This window comes from Mercenaria mercenaria, chromosome 5 (genome assembly GCF_021730395.1).
Source record: "Mercenaria mercenaria strain notata chromosome 5, MADL_Memer_1, whole genome shotgun sequence".
Lineage (NCBI taxonomy): Eukaryota > Metazoa > Mollusca > Bivalvia > Venerida > Veneridae > Mercenaria > Mercenaria mercenaria.
The window spans coordinates 14,019,396-14,044,737 of NC_069365.1; the positions used below are offsets into that span (position 1 = coordinate 14,019,396).

The 25,342-nt window shown below is 35.4% G+C and overlaps 2 protein-coding genes across 2 annotated transcripts; one reads left to right on the plus strand and one right to left on the minus strand.

Annotated features, from left to right (window-relative positions):
- Positions 1-1,208: 1,208 nt before the first annotated feature.
- Positions 1,209-5,433, plus strand: LOC128557252 (nuclear apoptosis-inducing factor 1-like). The gene is made up of 5 exons (XM_053544439.1): positions 1,209-1,847; positions 3,273-3,339; positions 3,647-3,742; positions 4,006-4,081; positions 5,297-5,433. The coding sequence occupies exons 1-5, from the start codon at positions 1,684-1,686 to the stop codon at positions 5,431-5,433; spliced, it is 540 nt and encodes a 179-aa protein (XP_053400414.1). The 5' UTR covers positions 1,209-1,683.
- A 4,316-nt stretch (positions 5,434-9,749) lies between these two features.
- LOC123540066 (putative nuclease HARBI1) lies at positions 9,750-22,915 on the minus strand. The gene is made up of 7 exons (XM_053542740.1): positions 22,260-22,915; positions 20,850-20,923; positions 20,301-20,366; positions 19,609-19,800; positions 19,276-19,348; positions 13,587-13,768; positions 9,750-12,515 (listed from the first exon to the last, which is right to left on the minus strand). The coding sequence occupies exons 4-7, from the start codon at positions 19,785-19,787 to the stop codon at positions 12,296-12,298; spliced, it is 654 nt and encodes a 217-aa protein (XP_053398715.1). The 5' UTR covers positions 19,788-19,800; positions 20,301-20,366; positions 20,850-20,923; positions 22,260-22,915; the 3' UTR covers positions 9,750-12,295.
- Between the last annotated feature and the right edge of the window lie 2,427 nt (positions 22,916-25,342).

Sequence of the window (25,342 nt, forward strand, 5' to 3'; positions counted from 1 at the left end):
GATTGTCATGTGTTGCTGCTATGAAATAAACAACTAAAATGATTAAATGAAAAACAAACAACAAACAAATAGTGATTTGATTATAACATGCAATGATTTACAAAAAGTAATGCTAATGCTAATGCACCCTATGTAATGCTAATTTAATGCATTATTTTGACAAAAATGAGTAATGCTAATGCTAGTTTAATGCCGATTTTTTCTAAGTAATGCTAATTTAATGCATTACTTTTGCAAGTAATTATTAACAACCCTGTCACGAAACTTAGTCAGAATGTTAATCTTGATGATCTTTAGGTCAATAGGTCAGGTGAGCGATACAGGGCCTTCATTGCCCTCTTGTTGTATGTAAGCAGGTATCTCAGTAACCACTTGTGGGAATGGATTGACACTTCACACACTTATTTACTGTGATAAACTTACTTACAGGGGTTCCATTTGACCCGGGACCCCGGGTCCAGACCCGGGAGATTTTCAAAAGACGCTCAAAGGACCCGGCATGATACTTGCCTGTGCGTCCTTCGGGACCCGGAGGCATTTTCCTTTGATAATCCTTTCTCTTATCATTCATTTCCTTCAGTAAAACTATTTCCACGACAGACACGTGTATTCCAAAATAAACACTCACGGTCATGCCCTCCTGCCTTTGATCTTCTGCTAAATCCCGCCCTTTCTCCTGTAGACATGCCTCGCTGATTTTTTTATCAGCAAGTTACGTCACGGCGCCAATTATTAAATTATCGTAAGCAGCTGATTACCGAGCATGTGAAAAGTGCCTTGCAAGATTTTTTCATGCAAACTTTAAATTAGACCATTGCTTAGTGATCATACCGTAATTTCAACAAGAAGCTTCACAAATTTTGATGAATTTTGAAAGCAAAAATAAGTTTATAATGTCCGTTCATGAGTCTAATTACACCCGATGTCATATGCATATTTCCAAAATTCCTTAAAAAACTGACTTTCAATGCAGTTTTTAATGATAAGTAGCATCATTATTTGAGGAAGTATCTCAGATTTAGCTTAGTTGGCCAAGTAAACTGAGCAAAAACTACTTTCCGATGACATTCCGAAAGTGTACCAGTATCCGGACAGTACATTTTGGATACATTTTTATGCCCCCGAAGGGAGGCATATAGTTTTTGAACCGTCTGTCAGTCTGTCGGTCTGTCAGTCTCTCAGTCTGTCCGCAATTTTCGTGTCCGGTCCATATCTTTGTCATCGATGGATGGATTTTCAAATAACTTGGCATGAATGTGTACCACAGTAAGACGACGTGTCGCGCGCAAGACCCAGGTCCGTAGCTCAAAGGTCAAGGTCACACTTAGACATTAAAGGACAGTGCATTGATGGGCGTGTCCGGTCCATATCTTTGTCATCGATGGATGGATTTTCAAATAACTTGGCATGAATGTGTACCACAGTAAGACGACGTGTCGCGCGCAAGACCCAGGGGCCCGTTTTATCATCGAGGTCGGTCGTAAGGCCGGTCGCATCGTAAGACAGATATTTAAGATTTTTTCTGCGACTACGGCCGAACCGTTTTATGAACACGGTCGTACATCTTCGGTCGCAGCTAAGACTGTTTTCCGTCGTACGACCTAAAAAACAGTGATGCAGTCTGAAATGTAAACATCCGGGTCACGTGACTTATGTCAAAAATCGTCTGTATCTAATGACAAGATGTCCGCTACAAAAGTAAAAACAAGCAGAAAGAGTAATTGGCAAGTAAACGAAGTCAGCGTCCTTGTCAACGGATGCACAGACAATGTGTCTACCATTTATGGTAGGCACGGAGACACAAGTGAAAAGGAAAAGGGGCAGTTCTGGAGGGATATTTGTGAAAGGTTTATTTTTCATTTCGTATTTCCGCGTCTTTCTATATTTCTAAAGTACTGTGACTGATCCTATTGTTGACAAAGACATTCGTTAGCTGAACAATTTTTTTTTTATTTAACGTCGCACCAGCACATGATAGGTCATATGGCGACTTTCCAGCTTTAATGGTGGAGGAAGACTCCAGGTGCCCCTCCGTGCATCACACAAGCGGGCACCTGGGTAGAACCACCGACCTTCTGTAAGCCAGCTGGATGGCTTCTTCTCTGTAAGCCAGCTGGATGGCTTCTTCACATGAAGAATTCAACGCCCCGAGTGAGGCTCAAACCCACATCGATGAGGGGCAAGTGATTTGAAGTCAGCGACCTTAACCACTCGGCCACGGAGGCCCCTTAGCTGAACAAATGCTTTTAAAATAGCGTCATACAGTATAGATATAATAACTGCCTTTTGACTGTCGCCGTCCCTTCACGTCTTAGAAGGATGACCACTTAAAAATATCGTATAATATACATACATGGATATCTATAATATATACTGGTTTGCGACCCAGAATTTCGGACAACCCAGAAATTCGGACAGTCGTGTAAGTACATATCCTAAAATAAGTCATCCTGATAAGTCAAATGAGTAAGGCTACAATTATAAGGATTACAGTAGTGTTGTGCAAATAATTTCTTAATACAATGCAAGTTTAGGTTTAGCTAGTTCGGATGGCCAGTCTTGGGCTTGTGTCGACAACCCGTCCAATGAAATAGCCAGCCGGTGTCTCATTGAACCAAATAAGTCTGTAGGCTACCACATATGCTACCACATATGTATATATTTTTCATTCCTTTTAACTATCATGGTTTACCACAACATGCAAAAAATTTAAAATCAATAAATAGCTGCCTGCATGCTAATCTTCAAAAGACGAAGGTTCGAGATCTGAATCGAGAGAAAAGGCATACTGATTTCTTCATTTGCAAATGCTGTAATTTGTGTTTGTGAACACAAACACTGTTCAGATAGATCTACAAATGACCGATGAATTATAGAATTATGTAATCAGTTATAATAAAAACAAACTTGAAAGTGTCATGTATAATAAATACAAGACAAGACAAGACAAGACAAGACAAGATAGGTTTAATTTTAAGTCAACAAGGCATATAAGATATAACAAAACAACATAAGCTCTGACTGAGTTTTTAATTGACTACACTAGCTGACTTTTGTTTTTTTTTACAATTAAACCAATCTGAGGGCTTGGCGCAAAACTATTGTATCTTGTTCTTTATTTATATATACTTACAATAGTTTTGCACCAATTATATTATAGTATTTTTATATTTTTGTATGGTCAGATTTATAAGTAGATAAATACTAAGTTTGACCTTCAGTTTGTACCCAATGCACTCATTTAATATCGGACCTTTAATATTTTCTTCCAGAATTAACAGTATTGGAGGGTCAGACAGGTCGGTAGAGGAGGTGATGAAAAAATGGAAGGATTTGAAGGTATACTCTTTGAATTTCATTTCATCATCTAAAAATTGATGAGGAATTATAAAATACAGAAAATCTCTGCGGGGTCAGTCTTATTACAAAAGATCTATTTCTTTAGCTCTTTGTTCCTCATTTAATAATTTACTCAACTATATATAGTAACCATACAGTGGATCCCAGTTTAAACCCTCATCTAGAATTACAAGTTTCAACTTCCTGTGTGAAACTGATTCAGCTAACTGGGCTGGCAATAAAATATATGTTTTATATATTTTTGTTAACATTTATATTTCAAACATCATTACAATGTCTTATGTAGAGTCAGACAAAGAAGAAGGAGCAGATCAGGAGGAAGGAAATGGGGAAGACAGGTGGAGGTGGGGCAGTGAATTCATTGAGAGATTGGGAAGAGAAGGTATCAAAGATTGGTAACTTATAATTTTAAGAAGTGTTTCATTGAGGAATCCTTGAGGATGCTTATTTTTTCTTGTATTTTAATATTAATGATAATTGGAGAATAATATTCAAAAGCTAGAAACAAATCACCAACATTATTACAGTAGCCGAAAGGAGCTAAGGTACAATTATTGAGAAGCAAATTTGAAGTTTCAGTAGTCTTAACTTAACACCTTTTAAAGAATTTTATGATTGTACTCCATTCTTTCTGCTTATTTCCAGATAATATCAGTAATACCTTCTGCCGTAATAGATGGACTCAATGATGGACAGGACATTTTCAAAAAGAATGCTGAAGGTTGTAGCATTTGAACAGCTTTGAATTTTTTTTTTCAAATAAAGGAATATAGATAACAAATCATATGTTGCAGTGTGTAAATTAAAAAACTCCTTTACTGGTAAAGGGTAAATTAACAAATGAGCCGCGCCATGAGAACAACAACATAGTGGCTTTGTGACCAGCATGGATCCAGACCAGCCTGTGCATCTATGCAGTCTTGTCAGGCTCCGTGCTGTTCGCTAACAGTTTCTCTAAATTTCAATAGGCGTTAAAAGGGAATAGCATGGATCCTGACCAGACTGTGCGGATGCCACATGCTGGTCTGTATACATGCTGATCGCAAATCCACTATGTTGGTTTTCTCATGGCGTGGCTCAAATATTTCATTTGGTATTTTGTTATTGTCTTGACAGTTATCATATAAAACAAACCCATCTTAATTAAAACAACTTTATAGCTGCAAGTTTGAAAGTACTAGAAATAGAACTGCACTTAACCCCATCGGAGTATATTCAGCTGAAAACAGTTATTTCAAATTAACAGGAAGCATTTGCATTTACTTTTAATTTTATAATATGAAATTAATTTACAGAGTATACAGATGGTTTAACTTGTGTTTGTGGTCACCAAGATAAACATCTATTCATCTTTATCATCGATGATACTGTTATTATGTTTTATGTCACTTTTTTAAGAAGCAAATTGTATAAGTTGCCACTTTTTAATCTTAATACAGGTTTAACAATATAGATATACTCTTTTCATTTCTATTTAAGTTACATGCTGTAACTGTTTCATCTTTGCACTCATTCAACATACTTAAGAGATTTCGTCTAATAATCAGAAAGCTGAATGAGAATTGCATTATATCACATGAGTTTGAAATTCTACCGATAAGAAAGACTTCATATATATGTAAAAGTATACAACAACTTCAAAAAGGTTTCTTCGATATTTCAATTCCAAAGTTTAGACATTTAGTTAGCCTTCATTAGGGAATAAAATGTCTGCATACAGTAAAAACACAGGACATTATTAAGTGATGTATAAAGTGTTTATTTTGTATAAAGTGGGTATATATTATTTTCTTGATGACAGTCTTCCATGGTTTTATTGGCTGAGTTTCAAACTCCAGTGATTATATTATATATTAAGAGACTGAAATAGACTGAATTATATATCTTTGTCTGTCATTCACTGTAAGAGTAAATATTTATTACCCACTATCAATAGGTGTCAAGGAAACATGTGTGCAACCAAGTACGAGTGAGACCGTTGTGCAGGTGGAGGGGGAGGAGACAGTGGTAATCCACCCAAGTACTATTCAATGTACAGGTATCTATATAATGTTATCAAGGGCTGTCCTTTGATTGAGAAATGGCTAAAAGTTAGAAGTACATATTATTTAGTTTCAGAGGCATGCAAGCAGAAAAATGTCAGGTGGAAATGAAGTCCTTACGAAATCCCCCAAAATTCAGCTATGTTCACACTTTAGTTTGTCTGTTAAGGATTAGAAAGCAATGGTACAAAATGCCCAAGCAAAAGATGTATTATTTAAAGTTTTAAGGGCCCATTCAACATATGTGGCGTCTCATTCAAGAGACACAATTTCTTCTTTTACATGTCAGTGTTTTATATATAGGTATAGCACCTATATATGAGACATTTTTCAGTATCTTGCAAATTGAGTTAACATGTCTGATAATAAAATTTGACGTCATAGCTTGTTAATGTAAAACTGTGGGAAATATAATTCCATCCCAAAAAAACTGATCTCTATGAAAGAGGATTCCATCTGATAAGGACTAAACCTAATATCATTCCATTTTCTTGGAATTCATGCAATAACTTAACAGTCTGTATCTTCCTAATGTCCTTTTTTGTAAAAGACACATCTGAATGAAAAATGCTTGTATTGCAGGTTGAAAGCAGAAAAGAAGTTGTAGATGAAGTGAGAGACAGAAAGAAGAGGAAAAGGTATTTTTACTTTTTAACAAACTATCAGTGACTTCGAGTGGTTTATCGTCTAATTTACCACAGTTAACTAATGAAGCATCTGAACTCTAAACCTTGGTAAATGAGAGGATAAATCACAAGAAGGCCTTGATTATTTTCATTCTGACATGCTCATTGACATACCTTAATAAATATTATGCTGGACTTTATTTTCCTGCGGAGAAATGTAATATAGACGTCATGTGGCAATTTGACATCATAATTGATGCATAATGTTCTCTTACGGGTCTGCGCATATGGACCTTGTATGTAAAATAGATAAAACTAGAGTTGTCACAGGAGTGACGAATTATACTCCCACAATATGACATTGTCACAGAACTAAGCGGTTTTTAGGCCGAACTTGCTTGACCTTTGACCTACTGACCACAAATCATTAGAGGTTATCTGCTATTTATGATCAACCTCCCTATAAAGTTTCATGATCCTCTGCCCAAGCATTCTCAAGTTATCTTCCAGAAACTGTTTAACTGTTCCAAGTCACTGTGACCTTGACATTTGACCTACTGACCTCAAAGTATAACTTGACCTGTATTTCATGATGTTACACTTGTGTACCAAAATTTATGATCCTAGGCCCAAGCATTCTCAAGTTATCATCCGGAAACCATTTAACTGTTCCGAGTCACTGTGACCTTGACCTTTGACCTACAGATCTCAAAGTCAAACCTGACCTGCATTTCAGTTTATGATCCTAGGCTCAAGCGGTCTAAAGATATCATCCGGAAACCATTTAACTGTTCTGAGTCAATGTGACCTTGACCTTTGACCTACAGACCTCAAAGTGGAACTTGACCTGCATTTCATGATGTTACACCTGTGTACAAAAATTTTTGATCATAGGCCCAAACGTTCTCAAGTTATCATCCGGAAACCACTTAACTGTTCCCAGTCCCTGTGACCTTGACCTTTGACCTACAGACCTCAAAGTAGAACTTTACCTGTATTTTTTGATGTTACACCTGTATACCAAAAATATTTAAATTGGTCAAGCCTTTCTTGAGTTATCATCTGGAAACCATGCAAAACCAACAGGCCGACCGACCGCCAAGCTCACTCCTATATACCACCCCCAAACTTTGTTTTTGTGGGGTTATAAATGATGAGAATTTAAGGTTGTATCAATAAAGAATACACTGAATATGAACTTAACTACATTGTAACTAGGACATCTTTTAGGGCCTTATTGTTGAAATCTGTTTTGAGAGAAATAAACTTAGTGTTGCATTTGAAAGTTGGCTATGTCATTAAGATATGATTATCTTTGTAGTGTTTACTTAAAGGTGGATAATCAGATTTTGGCCATGTAACGGATTTGTTCGAAACTTTAGCATCTGATCATTTACACTCATTTACGTTCACTCAACACTTAATACAAATTAGATTTTCACTGGAGGTATTTTTAAAATTTCATTTTCCTATCCTGGTTGCCCAACCAAGATAGAGTTATTTTATCATAAGTATAAATTTGATAAACATACTTTGCCGAAGGAAATGTATAAATATTAGACATATTGTAATATATTTGTAAAATATTTGCATTAAAAATTATGTATTTAGATGGAATTCATTAGAAACGCAAGTTTGAAAAATTATTATTACCTCCCTTTGCCTATCTTGGTTGCGCAACCAAGATAGATTGGAAATAAATGAATTCAGAAGCTGCACACAGCTTTTAAACTTGCATTTTGATTCAGATTGTTCAATAGTTGATATGTCTATCAAATGCAAATGTAAAACTAGACATTGTATCGAAATAAAAAGAAATACCCAGCTTTTTAATACTTTCATATTAAAGGGGAGTAATACAAAATTTTATAAAAATAATAAAATATACATTTCAAATAGGAATCTAACTCTTTGTAATTGGTCTTTTTGTTCCTTAAATAATTCTCTACCAGAATATACAAAAAGTAAAAAATGTCATTAAATGTTGTTTAAATGTGATTGACCACCTTTAAGTTGTTTCTTGTTTTATTTCATTAGATCATTGACTGAGTTAGAAGAGGCTCAGTTAAACTTCTATGAAGAAAACACTGCACTCTGCAGAAGTCAGAGGAAGGTTGCAGAGCAGCAAGTGAAAACCCTCGCTGTGCAAGAGGAGTTTTTTAAGTTAGCAACCAAGACACTGGCAGAAAAGAATGACTTGTCTGGCATCCTGGATCTTTTTACAGAACAGTAAGTTTACTGTACTTTAAATGTCACAATTCATTAATATTTATAAGGTTAACAATAAGCATTATTTTATTATACCTCTCTTTTGTCTACAATGATAAAATCCAATTACCCAATACAGAGATATATGATATCAACAAAGGAAAGCGTGTGATCAGTGACAAAATTACATTATAGCTAGCCTGATATCAAATCTTTATAAACAGATCTTTACCTTGTATTCATAGTTTTATGCAACAACAGTAATTTCAAATTATATTCATTTCCTTTAATTTGATTTAAAACACACAGTTTTAATATCTATCAAGTCACATTCACACACTATTTAATTCCGTTCTTTAGATTTGCATGAAATGTGCAATTAAGTCGCAAGCATTTATGCCGTATTTAAAAAAAAGTACAAAAAAGATAGATTTTCAACACTATGTTCTTTTTTTCTTGTTTACTTCAGATAACAGAGGACAGCATATAAAGGAGGATGAAATTTCATGTACACAGTTTAAAACTGAGATATTATAAAGTAAATCTTGTAGCACTTATTTACTTTGTTGTTTCTTAATTGTTTCAGCACATTTCTGTCTACCAGTGAAGGCAGAGGAATATAGCTGTGGCTTTGTCTGGACTGCCAACTTTTCATCCACCCAAAACTATATCAATTACATATGTGGAGTAATTATATAAAACATGGTAGAATTTGAAATTTAAACTCAGCATAGGGAAACGCTTGTCAAATTGTATTAGTACGACAAGAGGTATAGTCCTTTGTTCATGTAAATATCATTGTGGTTTAAACCGTTTTCTGTCCTTCCAAGTAAGAATAGAGGATTTCAATTAAACTGGTAGAAATGTAAGTTGCTGCAGGGCAATGCTTCCCTGCACTTTCTTTCAGATTGCTAAGGAAGTTTTTATATACCCTTTTAATTGTACATAAGCATATAATTAAATAAACCCTTCCCATACTAAAATTCTTTAATGTGCTTGTCCAGCTTTCAATTTTGACAGAGTTATTAACAGTGAAAATGAATGCTTACCTAAATAAACTGACTCAACAGTGCAGATTATGTTCAGAATACACAGATGTGCAGTCTTATCTTGATCTGCACTGGTTGCAAAGTCAGAATCAATTATGTCCAGCATGATGAAGGTAAATACATTTGTAGTCAGTTTAATAAGTGTCTGGATTCATAACATTTCTGAATTACAATGAAACATATTGGAAATAAAAACTGCTATATGACGAACCTTTATCATGGTATCTGCTAAAAAAGGACTGATACAAAAATTTAACCAAGATGCAACGCTGATGCTGACATTGTGTAGAGTAGGATAGCTCTACTTATTCTTCGAGTAGCCGAGCTAAGTTTACTATTATCATTGATAGAAAAACTGCCACAGTTCAAATAACTGAATACACTTCAACTTTAATAATTAAAAACAAAACATTGTGCATGTGTTTTTTATCCTATTATTTTTGTCCATTTCAACATATAAACAATACAATTCAATATGTTTATTTTGGCATCAAATATTGTTTAGTTAATACCACATATGAAATATTGGTGTGCAAACAAAAAGAACTATATTCAGATGTAAATAGATGGTAACAGATGTACCATGAAATTCAGAAAGTGAAAAATAGTTACAATTTATAAATACAGTTTTATCAGATGTTGGCTGGATCTCAATGAAACCAAAAAATGACATGGTTACAAAATTTTTCAAAATTATCAATCAATTTTGTTGACATTTACAACTTACATACTTATAAAGAAACTTAACTTATTTTCAGTTGTCGTAGGCACTAAGAATTTTACTAGTAAAAAACAAGTGAATGAAGTATTGCCATGCAATACAAAGTCCCCTACTGGAAAATGACTATAAATGTCTCAGCTGTAATAACCTAAAATTTGAAAGTAACATCTATGTTGTACCACAGAAAAATGGTCTTGGTTTTTTCTAACGGTCAATTTTTAAAAAAGTTACAACAAAGGAAGTAATTCTAAAGAAGGAACCTGCGCATGACACTTCGCCTCATGATGGTGTACAATTGTGCCAATATACATCAAAATCCCTCCATGCATGAAGAAGAAATGCTTAAGACAAATTAATTTTTATTTCTGACATTTGACCTCTAAGTGTGACCTTGACCAAAGACCTAGGGCCTGGGGTTTGCGCATGACATGTTGTCTCACCCAGGGAAGTATATTTCCCAACTGATATTTAAATCCTATTTTGCATGACAAAGTTATAGACCGGGCAGGAAAGAAATCCTATTGATTTTTTATCTCAAACTGTGACTTTGACCTTTGAGCTAGGGGTCCAGATATTGCGCACGACATGTCGTCTCATCATAAGGAACATTTGTGCCAAGTAACATTAAAATCCCTTCATTGATGGCAAAGTTATGGACCGGACAGGAAAAAGCCCTGTTGACCTCTTGACCCCAATTGTGACCTTGACCTTTGAGGCAGGGGTCCACATTTTGCGTATGACATGTCATCTCATCATGGGGAACATTTGTGCCAAGTGATATTAAAATCTCTTCATAAATGACAGAGTTATGGACTGGACACGAAACAGACCCTTTTCATGCCATGTTAATATTTGACTGTCAAGTGTGACCTTGACCTTTGAGCAAGGGGTCTGAAAGTTGTGCATGACACATCATCTTATTAAGGTAGTTCTGCACGTTTGATAAACCGGAAGTGATGGCGTAACGTCATTTTTCCGGAAAACGTAGAATATAGACTGGATTCGGTGTACGGAAATGAAAATCATTTTATGGGTTAATCGCAACCTGTGAGTAACTTTATTAGTGGCTCTGTTGCTATATTTCTAAAGTCGAAATATGATATTAAAACATATCACACGTTAAATAATTCAAAATAATTTCTTAAAATTAGCGTGAAATGTCTGGTTTACTTTAATCATGGTCAAATATCTGAAAAATAAGAACACGGACCTATACATTTTATTTCATCAAATCATCAGTAATAGAGGTAAGAGTGAAAGTGCACCAAAACTTTAACCTGAAATTGTAAGTAAAAAGGGGGAATAAATCATGAAAAAACGGAGCCAGAGTTATGCACCTTGCGTCATATGATGTGGGTGATGATGTTGGTTTGAATCAAATCCATTCAGTAATAACAGAGATAGAGAAAGTGCATCAAAACTTTAACCTGAAAATCTAAGTGAAGAGGGGGATAATTCATGAAATATTGGTGCCAGAGTTATGGCCCTTGTGTCAGATGATGTGGATGATGATGAGGAATAAGTATTTCAAGTTTGAGGTTAGAGACCACCAACTGTTTTCCCATAGACTTACATTGTAACATTATGGCGTGTACGGCCTTCCATACATCGAAACATGTATATCCAATTACAAGTTTTTCAAGAACTATCCTAGTTCTACCAAAATATCGGACGAAAAACATATGAATAGTGATACTTTATTTAAGTAATTTTCGTGTGAATGAGATGACCACCTTTTTTTCAATACACATAAAATGTAGCAAATTTTGTCAAAATGTATAATAAAATACTGTAAATGCAGTGAAAAAATATCAATTTTGAAAAAATAATCACTTCCTGGGTTTGTTTACATGACTGACCAATCAGAACACACACACGTTACCTTATTCCCAGGTATACATTTACCTCATTCCCAGTAAGTTCCCTGTACTTTTTTGAATTGGTGGTCTCTGACCTTGAATCAAATCCATCAAGTAATTACAGAGATAAGTGGAAAAAAGAGAAAGTGCACCAAAACTTTAACTAAGGTGGGGACGCGGAAAGACGCCGACGCCAGGGCGAGTAGGATAGCTCTCCTTATACTTTGTATAGTCGAGCTAAAAATCCCTTCATGGATGACAGAGTTATGGACCGGACACGAAATTGCGGGCGGACGGACGGATGGAATGACGGAAAAGCGCACTCCTATAGTCCCCGAAACTGGTTTTCAACCAGTAGGGGACTAATAATTACAATTAATTGTTGTAATGGTACAGATGAGATTAAGAAAGTGGCCCAGTTATCCGTCTTCTAGCCAAAACGCTCAATGAGGTGCTGCCGATAAGCAACAGCATTTAGATCTGCAGTATTTGCAAGCACCTCCTCCTGTCTGTCAACAATGACTTGGTTGATATCTGGCAATGGAATGTTTCTTTCTAAACAGAAGTTATGTAGTCTTGAACAAGCCGTTACAATCTGGCAACTCTTTCCAGGGCGTTTGTATAAAACTCCTCCAGTTCTGTGCAAACATCTGAAGGATAAAAACTTATCTTACATACTTACAAAGATATTAGTGGACTTTATATACCTAATTTGCATACAAAATATCAATTTCTGATCGAAAGTAAATTTTGTAAGCTTTATGATTTACATCTGGTGTAAGATTATTGAAAATCTTGAAATTTTACTACCAAGTTAACAAGTAATTCAATGCATTTCTGCATAGTTACAAAGAAGCAATTAAGTAGCATTTTCTATACAACCATAAAGAGGTAAACCAGACCTAAGTTGCACGGAAATTCCTCTACAGGTTTTAGGACTGGGCTTTAAAACGAGTATCTTAAACATAATACGCCCCTTGAGGCGTATAAAAGGGAATCGAGATCTTTATAATGGTGATACCAGTTGTGTGCAAGTTTGTTTAAAATCAAATCATAAATGAAGGTGCTATTGTTGAGACAAGGTCAAAATAGCTAATTTTGGCCCTTTCAGGGGCCATAACTCTGGAACCCATTATGGGATCTGACGGTTTAAAGAAAGGAACCAAGATCTTATATTGACACAAGTTTAGTGCAAGTTTGATTGAATTAAATTTAGAAATGAAGCTGTTATTGTGCAGACAAGGTCAAAATAGCTAATTTTGGCCCTTTCAGGAGTCATAACTCTGGCACTCATAATGAGTTCTGGCCAGTTCAAGAAAGAAACTAAGATCTTATGGTGATACAAATTGTGTGCAAGTCTGGTTAAGATAAAGTCATAAATGAAACCACTATTGTGTAGACACGAAATTGTGGATGGATGACGGACGAAGGGTGATCACAAAAGCTCGCCCTGTCACTATGTGACAGGTGAGCTAAAAATGGAGCCCATACATTTAAATTGTGACATTGACCTATACCTAGTGATTAAGTTATAGCCTTTTCTGATCCGATCATGTGGTGATAAATGAAAATGGAATAAAAACTGTACTGTTTTTTAGTTTAACATAAATAAGAGACATTTTTGTCTAGAAAAAGATGCGAACAGATTGACATCTACTAAGCAGTAAACTTATCTTTGTTGAATTTAGATATAATATTAAGTAAAAATAAAAAGTAAAAACCTGAATCTAGATTTTAACATTCCAAATGCTCTTTCAACCACCATCCGGCCACTTGAATGAGCTTGGTTGAACTGAACTTCCTTCTCAGTGGTCGGAGTTGCTACTGGCGTAATGAGGTATTTTCTTAATGGATAACCAGAATCACCTAGGAGGTGACCCAGTTCGTGTCTTTCCAAATGGTCCTGTTGAATAAATAAAAATTGAAGCATGTTATTTTAATTCACTTTTACATAACTTTGAAATGAATGCAAGAATGCACACAAACAAATTCAAATACATAGGTATGAGCTCCAGCAATTTACAACAGCATTATTATTAAGTTCAAGTCTAAAATGACCATTCCTATAAACTTATATTTAGTTAAGGTCATACATTTGACCATAGAATGTTCACAAGCGTCCCTTTGTTTTGAGTAGGTGACCTACTTTTTGACCACACATGACCCAGTTTCACACTTGGACTAAGAATCATCAAGATGAACATTCTGGCTATGTTTCATGAAGATAAGGTCTTAAATGTGGCCTACAGATTGTCACTGAGTTTTTTTCTTTTGACTTAAAAGGGTGACATAGTTCTTGGGCTTAGTTGATCCAATTTCAGAATTGGCATAAGAGTCATCAAGTTAAACATTCTGAATAAATTTCATGAAGATATGGTCATAGATGTTGGCTCTAGGGTGTTGACAAGCTATTAGAACACGAAATGCCCCCTTGATGCATTCAGTAATTTCACAAGGAACAGAAATTATTTGGTCACTGTATACAGGCTTTCCAGTGACTTTTGAAGAAAAAATAGGAGAAAAGTAGGAGCCTCTAACATAAAAAAGTAGGAGAAAAGTAGGAGGAAAGTAGGAATCAGATCATTAAAAGTAGGATCTTGTAACGGTCAACTTACCATTTGATCTTCTAATTACTCACATGTGCCATCATGTAAACACTTGAAATGAACTCATTCTTTGGTGTATGAAGCTGTTTTCATTCTCATCAGGTTCTGAAGTCAATGGAAGTGCTGCCATCAACCTAAAATTTTTTTTTCATTTTATTATTCAAACTGAACATTTTTACATATCATAAATCACAATGTTATATAAAAGCTACTGTTCTAGGGAGATATATTGAAAACTTTAAGCATTATGTTTCACAACTGGGCCTTAATACTATGCCTGAAAAGTTCTTTGAAACATATAGATTTTGTCCAAAAATAAGCCAAGTGTTTTCTGCTCATCTTCCCTAGAACAGTCTAGTTAATCTAGACAGTACAAAGTGATTATGTGTAGCTCTTTATATAATTACAGGCAATGGTATTATTAAAGGCACTATAAGCCACAAAGCATCTAAATGATACAGCAAAGTAAAGTATCATGCATTAGCAATAACATTTTCTAAAATGCAAGGTCAAGTAGATTTTAAAATGTTAGCTGAAAACATTGACATACAAGTACTAATCTAATACTAAAACAACCAAACATGTATTTTCTACATCTAGCAAGCCATGCCCCATTTTAAAAATAACCCTAAATGATGGACTTAGCAGATATGAATGTTGTGCACTGTATTAATATATTGTTAACATCAGTTTGCAATACATATAATATTCCTATACATGATTGTGTCACACCATATTAAAGCTATATAACCAAGAGCTGGTTTTGTGGCTTATCCTCTCTCTGTATAGTCAATTTCCTTTCTTGTTTGATTTACTTGAGTCCAATGATGTTTTCTGTTTGTACATAAAATTGTCAAGCATCTTTTGCCGCTTGCAATCAATGTCTTGCCTTTTTTCTCTGCAACATTCCAAAGCATCACCAACCTTATCAAGGTTTGATTTGGCAACCTGTAACAATCCTTGTGCTATGTCTAATTCCTGGAAGTCTTTCTTCTTTATTGCTTCAGAAAGTCTATTATTTGCTTCTGCAAAGACATGCTTTGCTTTTGACAGATCATCCTTTAACTGCTGTTCACTCTTCTTTACTTCTTTTTCTTTTTCCCCTAATTTTCGTTTTCTTTCTTCATTCAGCTTCAGTGACTGCTGTTCTTTTTCTCTTTGTTCTTTCAATGCTTGTTTTTTACTTTCAGTCAATCTAAATTCAGCTTTTTCTGTCTCAATTCTATCCTTATACTTCTGATAGGACTTGGCAACAGAAGACTGTAGATCTTTGGTCATTGGAATGTCTGTGACCTTACCCTTGTACATACCAACAGCATCCCTAGTCAACCTGAGGCCATTCAGGGATTCTTCAGACAATAGTGTTCTTTCATTAGTTAACAGTTTCTTATTGATAGACAGACTTCTTTCGACATCTGCATTCCCATGACTTATGCACAAACAGCTTATCACTAACTTTCTCAGATTTTTATACTTTAGACGACCTGATGGTGTTTTCCTGCTCAAGACATAGCCCCAAAATGATCTATTCTATCAATCTCATCCTGGTCATTATATATCTTGCTATCTGGAATATCATCTGCTCTATACAACTTCCATTCATCCCTGATTAAAGGAACTTCTTCTTTTGAAATACCTGGCAGAGTCTCTGATAGCCTTTTCAAGTGTTTAAAGGCACTTTCCTGCTCTCTTACTTCTGGATGTAAACACTGAATATTTTTTACCAAAGCAACATCAACCGGAAGCTTTTTAGCCAAGTAACTTGTTACTTCTTGATAAAATTTCCTCATGTCATATTGCAGACTTTTCTGCTTTCCTGAGTCAAGCTTAGATAACGTCTTCTCAGTGTCACTACCAACTTCCATCTCTTTCAAATCAAGACAGTTGTTCAGATCTTTCACATCTAATTTAACCAGTTTAGACCCGATGGCATCTGCAACAATGTCATGTTTGACAAATCTAAGCATCAATGTCCTAATAAGGTCACAGGCTTCTGAATACAACATGTGAATTAGAGGCTCTTGCTTTTGGAACATGATCAAAAATCTTTCAAAGACTGGCCCCACACTAATAAGAAACTGAATCTGTGCTAGAATTTCTTTGGACTTCAGCTTTTCACAAATCCTGAGGTACCTAGAATTCTTCCTCAGATACTTGTCAGTTCCTTGATCTTTACTAATCTGTGGTAGCACTTTCAAGAAATATCTACTAGAACCCTCCCAATGCTTGAGTAGTCTTCCAAGAGCGGGTATCAATGTCAGCCACCTACACTGAACGTGTCTTACAAACATGTTTTCATCAAGATTAAGGTCTTCCAGCACTGCAGCATAATCTTCTCTCTGACAGGTGTGTGATTTAAACCACTGAAAGAGGTCGATGGCTAATTCCTCTGCATCCTCACCATAGACATTAAGACCTTTTCTGAATCCATTGTGAACAGCATGTATAGAACATGGAACAAATTCAGTAAGTTCAGGTAGACCGAGAGAAGCTTTATGTGTATTGACATGGTTCCAAACAGTCTTATTAACATTGGGACCATCACTCCCAAGTGATACTAATAAATCTAAAGGTATCTGATAAGGTGTTTCATTCAAAGTATCAATTAAAGCCTGTCCTACATCAACACCTTTGGCATGACCAAACAGTTCACTCTTTAAAAACATAGTGCTTATTTCACCTTTCTCTTCATTCCAAAACCTGATTAATATATCACACTGTTTCATATTTTGGACTGTACCAGTTTCATCAACTGAATTGTATATGGTATCTTATCAGTTGCTATTTTATTTGCTATAGTCTGTCTAAAATAAGGACCAAGCCCATCTGATATCATATATGATACTTTTGATTTACTCATTGTAAAGTCCTTTGCCACAGAGCTACCTGGGAACATGCTTTGGAATAACTCTGGTGTCCCATCACAAGAACTGTATGTGTAACCACTAGCTGCTACTTTAAACGCCCACAGTGTCTCTGCTTTACAACTTGCTCCTTATGGGATAATGACTGGAGCTGAATGATTGAAGATTTTTTCACGGTATCACCTCCTCCTTGAGAAGTACTTGCAACAACACTGCTCTGTTTTTCAACAAAGAACTTCTTCTGGGAGCATGAATTTCTTAATTTCATATTATCTTTGTGCTTTTGTCCATCAGCATGGTTCATAAGTTGCCCAACACCAGTATTGGAACATGAAATTGATTTATCACAAATAAAGCAGAAGCCATTCAAGTTAGATGACGAATCCTTTCTACACCACTGATTAAGTTTGTGTCCATTTTTATCAATCTTATTAAGCCAAGAAGCATTAAAATGAGTCTTTCCACCTGGCATAGTTAGTATCTATGTTAAAGGATGTTAGTTTATCTTTGGTACATCTAGACTGTTAGTTGACACCTGCAAAATATATCAAGTTAGCTCAGCTACTACAAGCATTAATGTTTGCAGCTGATACTTCAAAAGCTCAAATGTTTTCTTAAAACATTTTCAGTGGCTTAGAAATATTTTCATGTAATTATACATCAAAATATAAATTACATTTGAGAGAAGTACCAGTAGCAAACTGATCAGGTTAAGGCATCCCAGCACTGCTACAACAAATTCTTATCCGGCTTAGCCAGATAGAATTATAGTTGGTCACTACAGTTATGTTCTACCTTAACCTATGCTTAGAGTGAACAGAAACATTATAATGCACTTTGAAATAGTGAAATTCAGATCACAATATTTTATGTTTTAAAAAGATGTCTTTAGAAAATTGGGTCTAAGTCAAAGTACAGTGTATCATTTCTGTTCACCCAATTCCCTCAGTTTGCACATCATTGGGAAAGAGTTACAGTACACAGCAATCATATCTGTTAGCCTACTTGTGTTCAAATGTGTATCTCTTTACCTTTAGAAGACAATATTTGCTGGATCCGGCACTGAAGATTCCCTAAGAGGTCAATGGCAGCATGTCCAGTAGTCCAATCAGAGCCTGATGAGTAGCTATCACACCATAAATCATATAACACAATTCATTCTACAAATAGACTAAAGCATAATCATGTTAACTACTTAATTTAAAATTTCATTGAACATGTTTTAATTTTTTTTTATTTTGAAAATATCAAAAAAGTAGGAGAAGTAGGAGTTTTCTGAGAAAAAGTAGGAAAAATGTAGGAAGGGATCTAAATAGTAGGAAAAGGTAGGAAAAAGTAGGACTACTTGAAAGCCTGCTGTATACAAAAGTTGTACTATTCTGGTCAATGTGACCTTGACGTTTGGCCTATTGACCTCAAATCAATTAGGGCTATCTGCTGGTCATGATAAGCCACCCTAATAAGTTCCATGATTTTAGGCCCAAGCAAATTCAAGTCATCATCCAAAAAGTGTTTTAACTGTTACGGATCAATGTGACCTTCAACTTTGGCCTACTGACCTCAAAATAAATCATCTGCTGGTCATGACCAACCTCACTATCAACTTTTATGAGACTAGGCCCAAGAGTTCTTTATTTATTGTGCAGGAACCATTTAACTGTTCCTGGTCACTGTGACCTTTTACCTTACAAACTTAAAATCATTTGCTGGTCATGATTAACCTCACAGATTGGTCTACATACTAACAAGATCTTATGATGATATAGGTTGTGTGCAAGTTTGGATAAAATCAAATCATAAATGAAACAACTATTGTGCAGACCAGACATTTTTGACAGACAGACGACGGATATTAAGTGGTCACAAAAGCTTAACTTAAGCCTTTGGCTCAGAGCTAAGAACACTTCCATACAGAATATTAAAGATGTACATGCATTTACCTTGAGTCCACAGTTGTCAAAGATGGATGCATCATGTGTCGACCCTGGCCATTTAGCTACCAAGTCAATAAACCTAAACATAATGTATGATAAAAAATTGATTTCTATTCTATAATAATAACAGTACATGTAGTTTGCAAGTTAGCAAAATAACTGCTTTACTTTACAGCTTAAATACCACAAAAGCAAATGATTACCAAATGATTGGTTTGAGGAAAAATGCATACATGTGAGAATACAGTCTATTTTAGTTTTAAGATTCAAGAAGCAAAAGTTTGTATAATGTATGTAAGACTGGAATCAGCTCCAGCAACTGTCAATTTAACACAATACCTTGCTCTGTGATCTACAACAGCTTGAACGTTAATTGCATGGTAGTTTTTTCTGCAGACATAGACCTCTTCATTTTGTGACGGAGCTATGATCGGTATTAGTGTTCCATCTACAGCTCCAACTGTATTTGGAATATTGCATTTCCTGAAGAAAGCCTGCTTCACGTCAGCCAAATCCATACCTCCTGGGAATCTGAGGCAATAAAAATACAATGTAATAGGATACCAGCAATTATAAAGGCAACAAGGGGAGTTAATTAAAGAATATATTTCAAGGGAGATAATTTTATCTGAAAAAAAAAGAAGTTCGGCACTGTGAGTGATATAGAGAAATATCTCACTGATATTTTTCAGTATTTCACCAGTAAGCATAAAATAAATATCTATAATTGAAATAAATCTATATATTAAAAGGTGTGCTATCTTAAGATTATGTTATTTGCTGAATTCCTTTTCAGGTATTCCTTTCATCAATGATGAAAAATATATCGATATAACATTGCATGAAAATACAGCCATGGCTGATGCACACACTGCAACTGGTAGCCTTCATTGTAAAATTACTGCAATTGTGTCACTTCATCACAAGATGTTTTATATTTGAGCACTTTAACCTCTGAAAAGTCTCTTTGTTTCATACAGAAATTTACAAACACACTTAAATGATAAAATAAAAGCAAACTTTTACCTTACCTGATATTGTCAAGTCTATCATTTACTGCGTCTACAAAGTTATCAATGATATGGCATGCACTGGACCTGAAGCAGAAAAGGGACTTTATATATAACAAAAAAAAAAAGGTAAAAAAAATATTAAAAAGTTAACTCTTTTTCATGCTGGACACAACTGATTCTGCCTTTGACATCAGAGCAGATCATGATCAGACTGCACATCCATGCAGTCTGATCATGATCTGCTCTGTTTGCCATTCAGTCAGTATCTTTTTGGTAAGCGCCCCTTTTAACAGTTAATGGTACTGTCCAAATTGAAAGAGGGACAAGTTCATTAATACATTATAGAAATTTAGCATGGTAAGGGTTAAGTAACAAATTTAATGTTTCTTTACATAAATTATCTTTGTTCTATAGCTGCATCATCAAAAAAGATATAAAAGAAACATAAAGACAACATTAAGTTAATTAAGATTAAACAGTTGAATATACATTAACAACCTTGAATCATATTCAACTTGATTAAAACAGCTGCACTGTTAGTATGAAAATAAAGAAATGTCCATTTACCTACTAACTCCATGTAAATCTGCCACTTCAGACAAGAAATCACCCTTGGCCAGGTATCTCAAACCAATAAGTACCTGAAAACAACCCTAATATTAATACTGGTAACAACCTTTGAGCGAAGTTGGTATTGAAATGCTTAATTCATGAAATGAGTATAATACGGTATATACAATTAAGGTACCATGAAATAACCAATCTTTTTTCAAAAATGTAAATAACTATAAAAAGCTTTAAGTTGCAACATCGGGCAATGCTTACTGCTGGCACTGTCTGAAGACACGGACTTTAACCAAGAATCTGTCATTTTAAGTCTTTGATTTAGTCCATATTCCCAAAGAAGTATAAAAAATATTTATGTAACAGGCTGAAAATACTTCAGGCCTGACAAAGAATCGAACCCTGGACCTCTCACATCTATGGGGACACTACCATGTCACTATAAAAGCTAGCTGATTAGCAAGGAAGTATAAGTGCACCCTTATACTCTACCCTACTATATATGAGCCGCACCATGAGAAAACCAACATAGTGGTTTTGTGACCATCATGGATCCAGACCAGCCTGCGCCATCCATGCTGTTCGCTAACAGTTTCTCTAATTACAATAGGGTTTGAAAGCGAACAGCATGGATCCTGACCATACTGCGCGGATGCACAGGCTGGTCTGGATCCATGCTGGTCGTAAACGCACTATGTTGGTTTTCTCATGGCATGGCTCATATATGTACACATTTTTTATAGCTCTTATCACAAACATATTTCAGATGCAAATTTATAATATCGTCCCCTTAATGCAAAAAGGTACCATGTGCATATGAATAAAGAAGGCACTTGATACCTTTTTGCATTAAGGGGGCGATATGTTCAAACCAATATGTATACGTATTAATGTAAGTTGCCATTTAAAACTGTTGTTGGCGGCTAATAAAGCTCTTCAGAATTTGTGTTGCCTCATACCTCTCACTATGTACCAGTCTTATATTTATCCCAAACTTTTATTAAATAAATATTACTTGACTCGACTTTAATTCTGCATTGCAATCAAATGACAATCATTATTTTTGGAAGCTGTGCCCCATGTCCACATTCAATTATGACAGGATAAAAGGCAGAACCTGACAACCTGCTTAGATATTGACTATTTTGTTTTGTTTGTTTTGTTTTGTTTTGTTTTGTTTTTGTATTCTGTTCAGTTATTAAGTTAAACATGTAGAATGCACCACATGCAAGCGTAACATGTTGCTCAACATCTCAAAAGTTCAGACTTACAATATTTTTTCAGTGTGTCAGTGAAATTATCGACATACCGTATTAGTAAATTTAAGACATGGCTGAGTACGAATAAATTTGCCTACGTTATACACTGACTCACACACTTTCATTACAAACGAGTATAACATATCAGACGTACCTTGCATATAAAGAATTCCTAGCGTGCATCATATTTTTGATATTCACTGATTATCAAGTATCTGTGTATCTGTAAAGGTATCATGAAAACAGGAAATAATAATCCTATTTCCTGTTTCCTGTTTTCATGACAGGCTGCAGAGCGAAACTTTATAGTAGTGTCCCTTGAATCTTTAAATAGATAATTGCTAAATATAGAATCTAATCTACTACTGTAACTGTACGGGAAAATGTACGCAAATATCTATGGATTGACGAAGAATTTAATTATTCGCAGGTGTTTAATATACCTGAGTCAAAACGGGGATCGACTGCGACCTGCTTGTCACCCGCGTTAGATTTGGTCTAAGTCTTTCCTCCAGGAATCCTATAGCTTCTCTGGTAAGCCGATACCTTGCCAGAATGTCCACATCTCGCATTTCGTCCAAACTGGCCCTGGCACGAAAGACACGGGCAGCGCGGCGCCGACGCAAGGGTTGAGCTGCATGTATAGCCGCCATCTTTACGACTTTCCAGTCAACTTGAGACTACTCAGGACCAGTCGTAAAGTTAAGGCTCTTATTTGCGACGTCGTACCTGCGATCTTTTTGATAAAACGCGACGTTGACGTAAGAACGGCCTTACGACCAAGCCTTAGCTAAGACAGGGCGTACGACCAATGATAAAACGGGGCCCAGGTCCGTAGCTCAAAGGTCAAGGTCACACTTAGACATTAAAGGATAGTGCATTGATGGGCGTGTCCGGTCCATATCTTTGTCATCGATGGATGGATTTTCAAATAACTTGGCATGAATGTGTACCACAGTAAGACGACGTGTCGCGCGCAAGACCCAGGTCCGTAGCTCAAAGGTCAAGGTCACACTTAGACATTAAAGGATAGTGCATTGATGGGCTTGTCCGGTCCATATCTTTGTCAACCATGGATGGATTTTCAAATAACTTGGCATGAATGTGTACCACAGTAAGACGACGTGTCGCGCGCAAGACCCAGGTCGGTAGCTCAAAGGTCAAGGTCACACTTAGACGTTAAAGGTAATTTTTCATGATAGTGCATTGATGGGCGTGTCCGGTCCATATCTTTGTCATTCATGCATGGATTTTAAAATAACTACGCATGAATGTGTGGCACAGTAAGTTGAGGAGTCGCGCACAAGACCCAGCTCCGTAGGTCAAAGGTCCTAAACTCTAACATCGGCCATAACTACTCATTCAAAGTGCCATCGGGGGCATATGTCATCCTATGGAGACAGCTCTTGTTATAGAGTGTTAAAGGAGTGTATATCAAAATCCCCTTGATCAAAATCCCCTCCACTGAAAAATGACTGGGTGTTACAAAATCCCCTTCACACATTTGCAAGGGGTATCATAATCCCCTCTGTGATTAACATTACAGATACATAGATATCAGTGCTCCAAATTTTATTATGTTTGCTAAAGGCATTGTATTTACATGCTTTATGCAATAGACTTTTAAGTTGTATATAGTTGTATTTGAATTTGATGAACTAAGTAAAAATCACAGAGGGGATTATGATACCCCCTGCAAAAGTATGAAGGGGATTTTGTAACACCCTGTCATTTTTCAGTGTAGGGGATTTTGATCAAGGGGATTTTGATTGTCTCCCGTGTTATAGCACTGTTCTGTTATTAAAAATTAAATGAAACATAGAAGAAAGACCTAATCAAAATAACATGGATTTTGATAAATATTAGTTAAAGGCAAAGAAAATCTCCTATATAAGTGACCCCCCCCCCCCCCAAATACCAGACTTTTTAATCCCCAATATACAAGATCCTGTCTGGTCCAGTCTGATAAGGGTCCATAAAACCCCTGTAGACTTGACATGTAGCCTAATCATTGTCAGAGAATCATAAATTTTATTGCCTACAGGTAAATTGGTTATTTCCTGTGTTTTGCATTTTATTAATTGAAATGCTGTTTTTTTAAGTCTTTTTTTCAGAATGTACACAAAATTATTTTAATTGATAAGATACTAATTTTGATTGCACAGTCATGTTGAGTAATGTCCTGGCCAATTAAATTATAACTCTTATAGCAAAGCAGTTCTCACTATAAAATGATTATTCAAAACTTAATAAGAGAAATTACAAGTTTGTTTATTCAATGATTATGATATTTTTAGCAAAAGTAACAAACAAAAAAAAAGAAGATAATTGCTGGATTTTATCAGAAATTAAAGAAGCGTTCAGATGCATTTTTAATAGATAAAGAAGGTATATAGACAGAAGGATGTTATATATTAAAATGCTTAATTCCTCTTGTGTTGTCTAAATAATGTATAATAAAATCCAGCAATAAAGATATATCATTGTTCAAAATACACAATAATTTATTTCTTCTGAAAGCTATGTGCCTGAATGCATTTTTTATATTTTTGATAATAAAAAAAAAACAGCAATAATGAGATATAATTGTTAAAAAACTTACTTTATTAAAATATGATAAAAACACTGTTGTATCTTATCACTTTTTTTTATTTAGCCCCAATTCAATCAAGCTTTCTAAACTCGTTATAAAGGTGAGAACTGATTTGCTATAAAGGTGAGAAATATCACCTGCAATTTATTTACTGCACAGTAGCTATACAGTAGCTTATTATGATAAACAGAAGCAAGTCTACCAATGGTCCCGACTTGTGTATTGGCCCTTATCGCCAATACGCAGACCTTATCATCTCCATAGGCCACATACCAGACATACCAGAATCAGTGTCTTTAACAGTATATGACCTGAAACTGACATTTTTATTATGCTGTAACATAATCTTGGGTTTATTGTTTTCTTAGGTAAAGATCTACGTATTACTAAATAAAAAAATATAGTCAATTATATGGACGTGTTGGGACAGGACTCTTGTATTTTGGAAAAGGGCCCTTCAAAATTTGGGCCCAAGGGTCCTGGGACTCTTGGGTTTTCAGGTCTAGTGGAACCCCTGACTTACAGGTTCCATAACCCCTTTTTGCTTTTTTACAAATTTATTCCCCTTTTTTGTCTTAGAAATTTTTACTTAAGGTTTTTATCTAAGCTGGTGTCTCAGTACCCACTAATGGGAATGGATTGAA